Genomic DNA, 13,686 nt, shown 5'->3' on the forward strand with positions numbered 1-13,686 from the left:
CAATGGCGTGGTTACGTTTAGCCGCCTTACTAGCGCTTGTCTCTGCCGTGGCCAGTCAACACGGCACAGTAGGCCGTCCGTGTGAGGTGTCCACCGATTGCGGAACTGGTAACTATTGTGCTGGCAACAAGCGATGCGCCTGCCTCACCACTTATGTTGAGATTGACTCGTACTGTTGGCGAAGTAAGTGTGCTTCTTACGTTCTTTCTCACTCGTAGTTCCCATATATTATTTGTAGTATTGTTTGAGAGTAGAATTGTTCAGTTGCGGTACTATGCTAGTCTGAGCATGTATTATAATCACTTTTTTACGGATCAGTACGATTTTTACAATAGCCTTTTGCATCTGGTTGGTAAGAGTACGTTCGTCTGCACATATTCGCAACTTTTCACTCGCATATTCTGGGCCTGAAGTAAGCCTTTGTTCTGCTGGTCGTTGATTTGTTAAGAAACTCCTCATGGGTTATTATAACGAGAAAAGCCAGCGTTATTTTCCTGTGATTAATCTCGTTTTTTCTCCGGAGAAGCTAAATTACCGAAACACTTTCTGCGAAAATTCGGGTTGAACATTGTTTGAATTCGTTTCTTAGCTAATTGTTTGCCAGACTTGCGAACTTGACTATTACATTAACACAACTACAACAAGAAATGTTTGTTCCTTCACTGCTGCTATGATTTCCTGTGAGGACCTGACGCCGGTTGAGCGGAAGTTTACCGAGAATGGTTCGGCAGGCTTTGTATCGCCGTGTCTATGTGTCTGTCGCGTTCCTCTTACCCTAACAAAGCAAAGTCCTACTACCCGGTTTCGGCTTTCGCACTCACTACTATTCGCGGCGTCAGCTAACCTCTTTCGCAGTCGCTAGCTAGAGCTGGAAGCGCAAATTCTCCTTGTCTCTGTACCACTTTCATCGCCTACTACTTGTTTTAAGATGCTGATCATGCGACGTGTTGTCAATTTGTTTTGTACGATTTTTGTACATGTCTCTGTGCTCTCCTCCTTTCGTGGCTTCGTACAACGACGGCATCAATTCCGTGAAACATTCTCGTCCCGTTTGCCTGTGTTCCTCCCTTCCCGATTTCTTTTATTGTATTCTTCACATACTCAATCCCTGTCCGTTAATTTTTCGTAGTTTAATGACTTGAGAGACGATACTTGAGTAAATCATGTCGTCGTCGTCGTCGTCGATTGCGAGGTTCTATTGCCACTTCTCCCCAAATAGAGATATCTATTATTCTCGGTTGGATGGACGAACAAAAGCAGACAAACCTACTCATATACACCACAAAAGTTTGCTTCCTTCCTTTACCCATTCTGTCTTTCTAAGTCCATCCATCCTAGACCATCGTGGTACATATATTGTTGAGAAAAAAATACGATTGGTGTATCAAAGTTGTGCATCCTGATAATGAACATGAAGTTGCTGAGAACTGTACTTGATGTCCCGATGAGCAGACCACAGAATTCTTCTTTTTTTCAGAAAATATGACTTTCTAGTAATGTACTATTCTGTTGCAACACTACATAATTGATTAGTCAAATGATTGCAGTATTCATAATAGTCAGTCATCGACACCAAGAGAGGCACTTTGTTGTGTTCGCGATCCAGTAGCCGAAATAGTAATGAGTAACAGATAGATAGAATTAAGTTTTTTTTGAACATGAGGTTATATAGTATGCAGTGTAGTGTTACATGTACTTGTAAAGTTTGGCTCTACGGTGAAAGATAAGAAACTACCGTTTTGAAATTACAATACATTACACATTTTACACTACAGTTACATTTTACATTAAATATTTTTCCAACTTAAAGACATCACCCCACGAATCTGAGGTGGTGCAGATTTCAAGTGGAGTATTCGTATACTGGATGGGAGACTACGGAGAGGAGGCTGATTCCGTTCATTTCTTCCTAATTGCCGTAAAAAAACGGCCCGGAAGATACGGCTTCATTCGTTTTGGCGCACCATTTTGTACAAGAGGTTCGATTGGAGTGCGCCAGCTTTGTGCGGCGCCGTATCTTGCGAGCCGTTTTTTACGGCAATTAGGAAGAAATGGACGGAATCACCCCCCTCTCCGTAGTCTCCCATCCCGTATAAGAATAATCTACCTGAAATCTGCACCACCTCAGATTCGTGGGGTGACGCCTTTAAGAATCGCAGTTATTAACTATACGCGCATATTTATACCGATGACTTGAAAATTAACACGACTGAATAAAAAAAGGGATTACGAACACCACCAGTGTCGCCATCGACCGGTTGATTGAAGCAAAATTAAAGGCAACACTAATTATAGAGTCAGAAAGTAGTGTTCTTCATTGCATTCCATGCTATCATAATCTTTATAATGATTAGTTGCGTCCAACACGATATAGGATATAGACTTCCCGGTTTTTAACAGACACCGAGTTTCATTTTTTTAACAGTACTGGAAATTTCTTGTTGTACTGGCCCATAATGCTTCGTTCTGTTGAAATGCTACTTACGGTATCTCATTTTCTAACATGTTGAGGGTTTTTTTTTCTTAGTTTTTCTCCTTTTACGGAGTTTATGCATTTTAAATTGAAGATTTCGCTGTAGTATATTTGGGTTAGAACGATCTGAAGCTCGCTCCAATTGCCCAAACGGCTGCGCTCGAAGCGGAGCGGTGGAGCCAGCGTTTGTGATCGAGTTGAGACCATTCCCATCTTGATCGTCGCGCCGTTTCGAGCGCAGCCGTTGGCACAGCAACGCCAAGATTCAGGTCATTTTCATCCGACCAAATCTAGTTTTTGTATATGCGTTCATCAGATTGCAGATGTTGTTCTCACATTTTTTAAATGTAGTAATTTGAAGTCACCAAGGGGCTGCAATATGAATTTCCAGTACTCAGTGGCCCGAAGCTTCCCGAAGCTCTTGCTTTTTTCTCTTAGTAACTTAAGTTTACATGTCATAGATCCTCCAAGACTAATGATTAGGGCTTAGGGCCCCGATTGTTTTGATTATTTACTTCGAGAAATGAAGGAGCCACTGAGTGGCCCGCCAACTACACTTTACCCAACTTATGTTCTTTGTCTGTCACTAGTAGGGTGTGCACTATTTCAGAACGATCTCGAAGGTACTTTGGATTTTTATGAAGATAACGATACTATTTGTATAAATCAGATTTTCTGTTCCCCTTAGAATTGCACATTTCTGGAAATGAATGTGTTTTCATCTTCGGATATTCCAGTCGTTCATAGAAGTGGATTGTTGAAGCGCTTTCTTAAAAATCTATTTGGATCCTATGTTGGCCATGTTTGGTTAGCTGTTGTGGTATTTATAGTAAGGTCATCTGTAAAAGGTGAATAATTGATCACACTTCATAAAGTACCACTTCCTCACTGTTCCTTTTTTTTCTGAAATGAGGGAGGACTGTGGCTTCCAATGAACTCCGTATCATTTTGTCGCCTGTTAGTCTTTAATCTGAGGTTTGAATGCAAATTGGAAACGGCAATGATTTCTATGAAATCGTAGCATAGAATTGTGGATTTCTGCCCAAGGTTTTGTCCGTTTCATTTGTTAATACTCAGAGGGGCTTCAGCAAAAGTCTTAAGTGTCTTATACGGAAGATATTGTGAGACACTAGTAAACTGTAGGCATACGATGGTACTCCGAATTAAGTAAACTGCATTATTATGTTAAAATATGATGACACAAATGAGATGATAAGTATACGAGAGGATATCAGTAAAAAGGTGTAAATTAAAGGCATCACCCCACGAATCTGAGGTGGTGCAGATTTCATGTGGAGTATTCGCATACGAGATGGGAGACTATGGAGAGATGGGTGATTCCTTCCATTTCTTCCTAATTGCCGTAAAAAACGGCTAGGAAGATACTGCTTCAGACGTTTTGGCGCACTATTTTCTACAGGAAGTTCGACTGGAGCGCGCCAGCCTTGTGCGGCGCCGTATCTTGCGGGCCGTTTTTTTACGGCAATTAGGAAGAAATGGACGGAATCACTCCCCTCTCCGTAGTCTCCCATCCCGTATACGAATACTCCACCTGAAATCTGCACCACCTCAGATTCGTGGGGTGATGCCTTTAAGCTTGAATATTCTCTAGTTTTTTTTTTGTGGATTCATTTGCTTTCCATTAGTGGTTTGAATAGTCGGGGCAAAACAACCTGAAGCTCAATGTAAGTTACGTAAGCGGCTGTGCTCGAAGAGGCGCGTTGGAGCGAGTGGTTGGGACCCTCGTTGATCTTACTCATCGCTGCGGTGGAGCTATTCATGGTCCCATCTTGGCAGCCAGCTTACACAGATGCACCGAGTTTCAGATCGTTTTGACCTGACTATATGCAGAGGAATGAATTCACTACAGGATTTTATCATGTATTGTTAAGAGAAAAACTACTATTTTATTTACTATTATTTATTTTTATTTAAATTACATTTTGGTGCTAGTTGTCATTATCTGTCAGAGATTTCAAGCCAGCTGTGGGCAGAGATCCATTAGCGAAAGAGGTGTGGGAAGAAAATTATGTAGAAAACATTCGGATACCTCAATTAAAGGTGGAATAAAGGTTATTACAACTGCTCCGTTTAACATCTTCCGGAGATTCACAGCCAATCGATCATACTGACGTCGTCACTGTTCATGGACATTTCCTCCTTCAAGTGGTACTATTCTAAACAAAGCTAATTTAAATTACCATCAAATTGGCGCTTTAGGATAGTCAAAATGGCTTTTCCTCGATGATTTCACCAAAAATTCATGTCTTTGGTGCTTTCAACATAGTTTTTTTTTTCTCCGAAGCACCTGTAAAGTTATTTCATTGAAGCAAACTGGCGTAATTTTCGGTACTCTCCTGTATATGTTATGCGTGGTTCAATACATATTAGAAAGACAAATCCTTTCTTTAATACTTGGTCGTTATAAATCAATAAAAGCTGATCAGTAGCACGCAAATCACACTTCATTTGATTAGGCATGAAAGCTCCGTTCTTCAAGATTTACCTTTAGTTTTTTTGTTGCAAAAGTTCAGCTTTATGCTTTTTATTATTTTTTATTATTTTTTAAATTTTATATTTATACGTAATTTTTATCTTGTATTTGTGTATTATTCTATTTTATTTTTTTTTCAATAAATTCATTTAATTCTTTCATGGCAAAATGGAGAAATTTGCGATCACTTTATATCCCTTGAGCCTATATGTTCAGAGATTAATCCTGGGGAGTCAGGATGTACACAGAATCGACAATGTGAAGCAGTATGGCCTGGCGCGTATTGCCGTTCAGGAGAATGTCGATGTGCGAACAACCAACCTCCATTCCGAACAAGAGATGGATTGGTAAGATGGCGGAATGGTGAAACTTCGCAATAAACTCAAAAAAATCTTTCTAGGTCTGTTTGAATTACGGCTTCTGCCCATTGAACGGCAATAACCCGAAATTTCGTATCGAAAATCAAGTTCAGCAGTGCTATGGAGGTTGTTGATTTTCGATTTCGATTTTTCTTCTAGTCTAGTCGTCCCTGAAAATAAAGTTTTTTTTTTTCTTTTTAGGAGCAGACGCAACCTGTGAAGCCATTGGAGCTCTTGCTTACGATTGTATTTGCGATTCAGACGATTGTACTGTAAACAATCCGATCAGTTTCTGTTGCCCAAGCAGAGGTAATTCAAAACCTATGAGTTTTAGAAAATTTCATTAGTTGTTTTATGTTTTATCTTCCAAAGAACGTCAAGGCTAAAACATATCGATGTTTTGAAAATTTTCACTGTTTTAGGGTTAGTACATCCCATTAGGTTCTATTTTCGTGGACGTTTATTATCTAAGGCCTGCTGTGATGGATAAGTTGCCTAGTATGATATATTCAGGGTTTCTACCTGAAACTTTCTTGCTTTTAAAGTTTCTATGTCAAAAATATTGTCTATTTCATAATAATTATGTTGTTATAACTGCGTGCAAATATTAAGGAGAATCAGTAAGAATTAATAGAAGTTAGATTCGTGGAAAAAGTATGTCGAAATTTACGCATTTTTAAAATAAAAAGGGAAGATTTTCAACTTTTTTTTGGAAAGTTTTGTCCTATTCAATTTCTGAAGCGGTGTTGTCTATACTTATAAGATGAGCAACGGCAGAAATCGACCGTTTTCACGTGTCAATCAAGATCGTGAGCTGTAATGTAGTCGGAGTGTATGGTACAGAGGAGTGTATGGTTTGTTGTGTTCACTTTCTTAGCCGTCTCAAGACAAAAAGAAACTTCTACCAATGAAATAAAGCAAAAGTTAAATTCTTCTACTAAACTTCAAAGTGTACCTTTTTTTCGTAATTTTTCTTGGAAAATGTAAAAAAAAAACAGGATAATGATATTACATATCGTTTTCTGGAAATTTTTGAGACCAGTTCCAGTGTTCAAACTCTTCCCAAACTCCCGAAATAAACAAACGTCTTAGCTTTTTAGCATTCGCCTGTATCCAACCTCCCAACGAGGGTTATACTCCACCTGGTGGTGGCACTACTCTCAACCATTGGTACCACGATCCAATCACTGGTGAATGTCGAGAGTTAAAATACCAAGGATATGGTAGGTTTGAAATGCTCGTCATTATTTGAGTAAGGATCCCTAGTTTTTCCAATTTAGGAGGAAACGCAAACAATTTCCAAACTAAGGATCACTGTGAATCTTACTGTAAACAAAGTAAGTGTGTATATCCTTTTCCACTGAATAAGTTGAATAAAATGTAGCAGCCTGTCCAACCGTGTTGTTCAGCTTGTAACCGCGGTCTTCCGTTGTACAGGGATCGAACCACAGGCGTTAAGCAGGAACCAGTGTACTGTCAAGGAAATGACAACGGATGCAATAATCCCAATTATCAGTGCACTACGATGGGCACACTCCAACAGTGCTGTCCTACCTACTGTATGTTTCTACCACATCATATAATTATTGATAATCATTTAATTCTTCATATTCAAAGGATATAATTTCTAGTGTTTATTTGTTCACGAAATGGAGGTATTCCTACTGAAGTATACAACACAGCCGGAGGACTCCCTTCAGAATATTTCGATGTTGGAATTCCTGATGGCTCCGGTACCACTTCACCTCGGTTCTACTATGATTCGAGAGAAGGACGCTGCATTCAGTTCTCGGTTGGTTTTCTTCCTCTTTGTAAACACGTAGAATCTGTGGTTCTCTCCATTATTTATTAACAAGAATAGTGAAGTAAATAGATGAAGTTACATACATACGTAACTGCACTAAATAAATAATAAATAATAGTAAGTAAGTAGATGCAAATATGCACTTAAATAAAGTTACATTAGTTACCATTCAGTAGTTCAGTGATTATAATCGTTGTGACACACTATTGTGCGATGGATTTTTTTGTAAGTTAAGTTGGGACCCAAATATTTGCTGAACGTTTCATTGACGGTGACCTATATTGGATACGCAGAGGCAGAAAAATCGGTACTTTGCCAGAATAGCTGTCTTCGTTTTGTATTTGACTGTGGGTAAAGCAACTAACTGTTCTTCTTATTGACAGTGAAGCGAAAGAAAAATAAACCTCAAACAAACCGCCTGTCACTTTCAGTATCTTGGCCAAGGAGGTAACTTCAACAATTTCCTGTCTCAGGATCACTGCGAGAAGTTCTGTTCTAGAAGTGAGACAGATATTTTATGCATACTTTTCCTATTGTATAGCCACATCAAGGTGAACGAAGGTTTACACTTGTTAAATCTTCCAAAATATAGCTTTGAGTGATCGTCGTAGGACCTCCATGCTTTTGATATAAATTGACTATCTTTTTTAAAGTTCTATGCTCGGCTGGAGAACCACTGAAAGACTCATCCGGAGAACGAAACATGGAATGCTCTCCAACTGGCAGCGGGGCTAACTCATGCCCATCTACTCATTCCTGTGAAAGTACCTCAGGTTCATTTCGGAGTTCACTCTGCTGCAGTGGTCAATGAGGGCATAACTCAGATATTTTGCGGAGCATCTATACTTAGGAATGTACATTGTTGTTTTTTTTTTTGGGTTCAATCAAAATCTCACAAAACAGTGATGACATTTCTTAGTTCAAGGTTTGTGTTTGAAATGACCAATGCAACAAAGCAGAAGAGGCTACCGTTTCATCTCCGTTTTTATTTTCAAAGTTCATGGGAACCGATCTTTAGGCTCAACTACATTCGGCGGTGTTTGCTGTCCACGTCCGCAGTACGTTTGCAAACTTCCTCGTGAGCAGGTTCGTGTGCACGCGACATTTCGCCTGTGTTTGCGGATTTTTCCAATACACAGGTCACTATTGCAACGTAAATTTATTGTAGGGTAATTGTGGAACGTATTCGAATCGTTGGTGGTTTAATGCAAAAACAGGGAACTGTGAAGAGTTCATATACTCGGGATGTCAAGGGAATGCAAACAACTTCGAAACGTATAAGGAATGCCAGGATTATTGCCGAGATGCTAGAAGTGCGCTTTTTTCTCACAGTTTCATGAATGAAAACGGTCTTGAAGGAAAAGGACAAACTACTTTTAAGGTGAACCTCAATGCATCCAAGGTACAGCGCTTACGGATTCGAATGGGAACTTCATTATCTGTGGTGGTTCATCTGCCGCATCAACCACCTGCCCTGCTAACCATTATTGCTACTACGATGGTACTACCTATGGATGCTGTCCGACTCAAGGTAAGATTCATTGGTTTTCTTTTGTTTACTTTTCATACGTCTATTTTCCTCAAATTGTGTGTAATGCACTTTTCGTTGATGATATAGTTTCTTGCTGAAATTATACAGTTATGCCAAGTAAGTGTAGCATTATCACATGTACAGTTTTCATGAGAGTGGAGCAGAGGTGGCAGTGGAAATGTAAAAAGGAGTAGCCGCAAAGACCTATGTTACTGTGCAGTCCTAATATATGAACACATAATTTATCATATTAAGATGGTCGCAGGTGCAGCACACTAGGTAAGAAGTTTGACTGTGACTGTGACTGATCGATGGTTCGGAACTGCGGAAGGGAAACCAAGCCTTTCACCGCTTTGGGTTCGATAAATTGGTACCAGTAGAAATATAGTCCATGTCGGAACTCTTGTTCCTTTACGACATCCCCTCTCGCCGCTGCGACTTCATGTAGCCGTAGCATGGCCATGCCTGCATGATCCCCTGCTATCCATAGGCGGTAACGACCACGTAATGGTCCAAGCTTCAAAAAATAAGTGTGGACTATGCATAGAGCAATGCTACAGGAGCAAAACCTTGTCGCAGTCAAAACGAGCTGAATTTCGATCCTCAGTTGTTGTTCAAGCAGTTGCACTCGCACCTCATTAGCTCCAATCAGACTGCGCGAGTAAAGCGAATCTTTGACCGCACCCCTTAAAGTAAGTAGTAAAGAAAAAACGTAAAAAAAAATTTCTTCTGCCTCTAAAAATCGCGAGCCTTTCTCTCATATTTCATATATTTGCTGTTTGTAGTTCCTACTATTCACTATGTGGTTTGTTGAGGAAAGGGAGAAAGTCACAAATGTTCTATACGGGCTGCTCACGGCTTAACTTATGCGAAGGATCTGAATTTGTAGTTACTACAAATTTACCCTGCCATGACAGTAAACCAGACAATATTGACCTTTTATCTCCACCTGCGTGGTACCGTTTATAGTGTGATCAGGTTTACGTGAGGATAAAGGGACGTGACAATTTTAGTGGATGATACAGCTGCAGTAAAAATATAACAGAAGAAGGATGAAGATTTAAATTAGATTAAAAGATATGAAGTAAGAATCCTACATTAGTGTGACAATATTCTATCATTTTCAGCATATACCTGCTCACTGTCCTACAAGTCGGGTGCCTCTTGTGGTCCGGCTGTTACTCGCTGGTATTACGACTCTACCACAAGGACTTGTCAGACATACTCTTTTAACGGTTGCGATGGTAACTCAAACAATTTTGCAACTCAACAAGACTGCAAAGACTATTGTCGCGTTGAGTCCTGCCCGGATGGAGGAGAGGTATGCGTTTTTTCTCTTAAATTTGAGATGAGTCAATCGCTCATCTTCATCTTTGACGGACAATTGAGCGATTGAGCGCAGTGCAGGTCATGTTTGCCCTCGCACGTGCTTCGCCTGACCCGCAGCTAATCTGCGCTCTATTGACTAATGAGGAGTGAGTGAGAGCGGATGTTTGTTCTTTTTTGTCGGTACCTTTCTGTACCGGGCTCGATCCACTCTCACTCATCGCTGCTTCTCTTCCACGCATCTTAACTTCTTATCGTGGACTCATAATGTAAAACAAAACGAAAATACAGGATAAGCTCTGATTTAAAGGCCTAAGCGACGGGATTAACGATGTTGCTATCTCTCCACGAATATACTCCAAGAGTAGAGGTGTAACTCACAAGTATGAGTAGATCACGCCCAGTCTCCTCTAGGAATCCAGGAAAAGGCGTGTGAAACAGTTGAATGGGGCCCCGTCTTCCAAACGATGCAATTTAAGTAGAACGAGGAGACAAATCTATTAAAGACTACTTCACATACTTTTCTCAGGATTACTAGGGAGAATAGAGCATGGGAGCATGGTCACCCTCACTCTCGTGAACTAGACCTCCTATTCATTCGTGTACAAACATTTATTTTCGTATTTGTGTACAGACAATCCAAACCTCGTTAATTTCGTGATAATCCGACTTGAATAGAAAATATTGCAAGGACGAGATAGAGTAACACAAATGTCTTTTTCTGCAGGTCTGGAAAGAACAAAATGGGGCAGCTCGTGCTTGTACCACGAACCGTCAGTGCCCATCCACGCATTATTGCACGCCTGTGACAACGTGGACCGGTGGGTATATTTTCTTTATATTTATAAAAGAAAGCTACCAACACAGATGGTATTACGAAGTTGGGATAAAGTGTAGTCGGAGGGTTACTCAACTGGGTTCTTATTTCTGAAAATATGTAACTAAGTCGGTCGGGGCCCTAAAACCTGAGCATTAGTCTTGGTGGATTTGTGACGTGTAGGCTAAAGGTTCTTGGAGAAAAAAGGAAGATAGAACCTCCAGATGTTCATTACGGTAATTTTTTAGTGACTGAAAATCGGTAATCCGTAATCACAGTTGTCATCATCCTAATTCAATATGGTTTCTTCGTTGCTATTTACCGTATTCCACTTACACCTCGTGTCAAATAATGTAAGTCAGAAGTTGACCACCGCGCTGCTTTCCATTGTTACGTATAGTCACAAGAAAATAGTATGAAAACCTTTAGTTTTGTACATAATGTCTTACGATAGCTTGCAACATAGGTCAAAACGTTTCCAATGCAATCGATTTGCTCTGCTCTCTGCAATCGATTTGTTAAATTGGCGCGTATGAGACAGAAGATTATACCATTGTACTAATTTGACACGGCTATTCTGCGCCTTGGCGGTGAAATACTGAATGATTCTATATTGAAATACTTCTGCATTCACTGTATTCAGGTACCGTTTACCAAACAAAGTCTCTATGCTGTCCATCAAAGAACTATGTTTGCTCTCAACCCAGAGACGTAGGAGTTCGTTGTTCAAGCACGAGAATCACTCGATGGTATTTCAATGCCGATACAAAGACTTGTCAGACTTTCGAGTACAACGGTTGTGAAGGTAAAACACACTATTAAACTTTCTTCATTCGTCACTGGTACTCGTATGTTAATCTATAGCCGGGTCAAAGTCTTGTAATTAAGTGAGCCAACATGGGCAACTGCCTACGGTTGTGCAAATGTGGTAGATTTCACAGATTTTTGACTCAGCTATATGAATACTCCTTTTCACAATATTTAACACTTGGGAAGCTTATCTTGAAAAGGATTTGAGCTCATTCAGGAAACCGCAACAACTTCGCTTCGCAGAAATCCTGCCAGAATTATTGTCTCTCTGAAGCTTGTCCACCAGGCACGGTAGTTGCCAAAGATGGCGATGGTAGTCGACTAGTGCAGTGCAGCAATCCTGGTAAGCCAACCTTACAAATCTTTTGCTAGGAATAGGAAACTACTACTGTTAGCTCAATACCACTTCTGATTATTTCGATTCCCTTAATTTGTTTCTAACACCATTGATTTAGGAGGTAATGGTCGCGTTTCTGGTGGCTGTCCTGACGGATACACTTGCTACTCCTCTCCACTTCTGGATCAAAACGTGTGTTGTGGAGCCAGCACTGAATTGCAATGTAGGCAAAATTAAGTTCTGTATAAATCACAGCAACATGCATCCGATTACAGCTCTTTGTCCGACTTCTTCAACACCATTTATCTCCGCACTTTCTCTGCAGCCTATGCAGTGTACACCGAATGTGGATGGAGCGTGCCCTGGAAACTTCTTCTGTTGGTTCTCAACCACCGCCACTTCTGTCAACGCATTCTACTGTTGCCGCTCTCCCGATAGTGTCGACACCGGCTGTATGCTATAAATGTATCAATCGATGTACGATGGCTAATTTAATGGACGATGTTGCAGATTGTCCACCTCAGCTAATCCCAGTTCCTGGCGAAGGTGGCTCACAGTACAAGTACTGTTCACCATCAGCGCCTTTGAATGATGCGATTCAAGGATGTGGCGCAAATAGACATTGTCAATTCAGTTCAAACCTGGAGAGGTCAGTTGAATTATGAGTTATAACTCTGTCTTGTTCGTTGGATGATATCAGATGTTAGATGTCTAAAATGAATAGAAAGTGATTTCGCTGCTATGCTGCATATGTTATGTATATTCTACTTCTTTGTGCTCTGGAGGGATATGCTCATGTCTGACGCCTTCCCGTAAAAATAAATTTTCACAACTATGCAACTGATAAGGAATTCCTTCACTCTCCGTTGTTTTTTTTTTCCAGTCCAAGCACAAACTTTGGCATCATTGTCTTGCATTGGAATATTTTATTCCAGATATATTTGCTGCGGACTTGAATCAGATGTCCGATTGCCAAACGTCTGTCCACCACAGCCGGCTAATCTTGTTCCAGTAGAACTTGCCGGAAACTATCGTACATGCAACCCGTGAGTGTATTTACTGACAGGGATTGATTGAGGGTGCACAATTCTATGTGGAATCTACTATTTCGTGTTTTGTTTTTCCTTTATACCGAGTTACTCTTTAGATATGCTCGTGCCGGAACTCCACAAAGTTGTCCGGACAATTCTGCGTGTTTGTACACTGGCAACGACAATGGTTTCATTTGCTGTCGGGTACAGCTGGGTGGTGGAAAGGCGTAGACGATGTCATTGCAAATTGCCACTTATGCTGCATATTGATGTTGTTTCCGCATTTTTTTGTAGCACAAATCTTACATGAGTATGTCCCTTTGAAATCTCCTGTATAATGTATTAATTTATTATTGGTGTGTGTGTGTGAGAATCTGGAAGTGCCTTTCGTTGCAATTGGCTTTTGTGCAATTTCAATCAAATAATCAACTTATCAGTTGCAACTACGATCTATGTAGCATTCTCTAACTGGTTCTCTGTCTCAGTGCATTCGAATATCCCTAACGAAGGGATTCTTAATAAACGTCTATAAACTAATTTATTCGAAACAGTTAGAACGACTAAGTTAGAAGAGATTTTCGCATCATTCATGACACCATAAGCACTTCCAAACCAACGTCCTAACGCATACAAAAGTCACCTTCATCCTGGATTAGCAAGTCATTGACCAATGTTTGCTATTCAGATCGTGTACCACGAAGAGC

General features: G+C 40.3%; 1 protein-coding gene across 1 annotated transcript; it reads left to right on the plus strand.

Moving 5' to 3' along the window:
- Positions 1-2: 2 nt before the first annotated feature.
- On the plus strand, positions 3-13,213 carry RB195_007975 (uncharacterized protein; the record flags this gene model as incomplete). Its single annotated transcript, XM_064181905.1, has 22 exons — positions 3-183; positions 5,184-5,314; positions 5,368-5,452; positions 5,528-5,635; positions 6,427-6,549; positions 6,607-6,663; positions 6,736-6,885; positions 6,958-7,118; positions 7,562-7,631; positions 7,784-7,903; positions 8,149-8,216; positions 8,299-8,443; positions 8,512-8,661; positions 9,789-9,982; positions 10,715-10,808; positions 11,448-11,609; positions 11,832-11,957; positions 12,070-12,174; positions 12,227-12,403; positions 12,462-12,600; positions 12,887-12,997; positions 13,099-13,213. The coding sequence occupies 22 exons, from the start codon at positions 3-5 to the stop codon at positions 13,211-13,213; spliced, it is 2,772 nt and encodes a 923-aa protein (XP_064038658.1).
- Between the last annotated feature and the right edge of the window lie 473 nt (positions 13,214-13,686).

The sequence above is a fragment of the Necator americanus genome, chromosome I (assembly GCF_031761385.1).
Source record: "Necator americanus strain Aroian chromosome I, whole genome shotgun sequence".
NCBI lineage: Eukaryota > Metazoa > Nematoda > Chromadorea > Rhabditida > Ancylostomatidae > Necator > Necator americanus.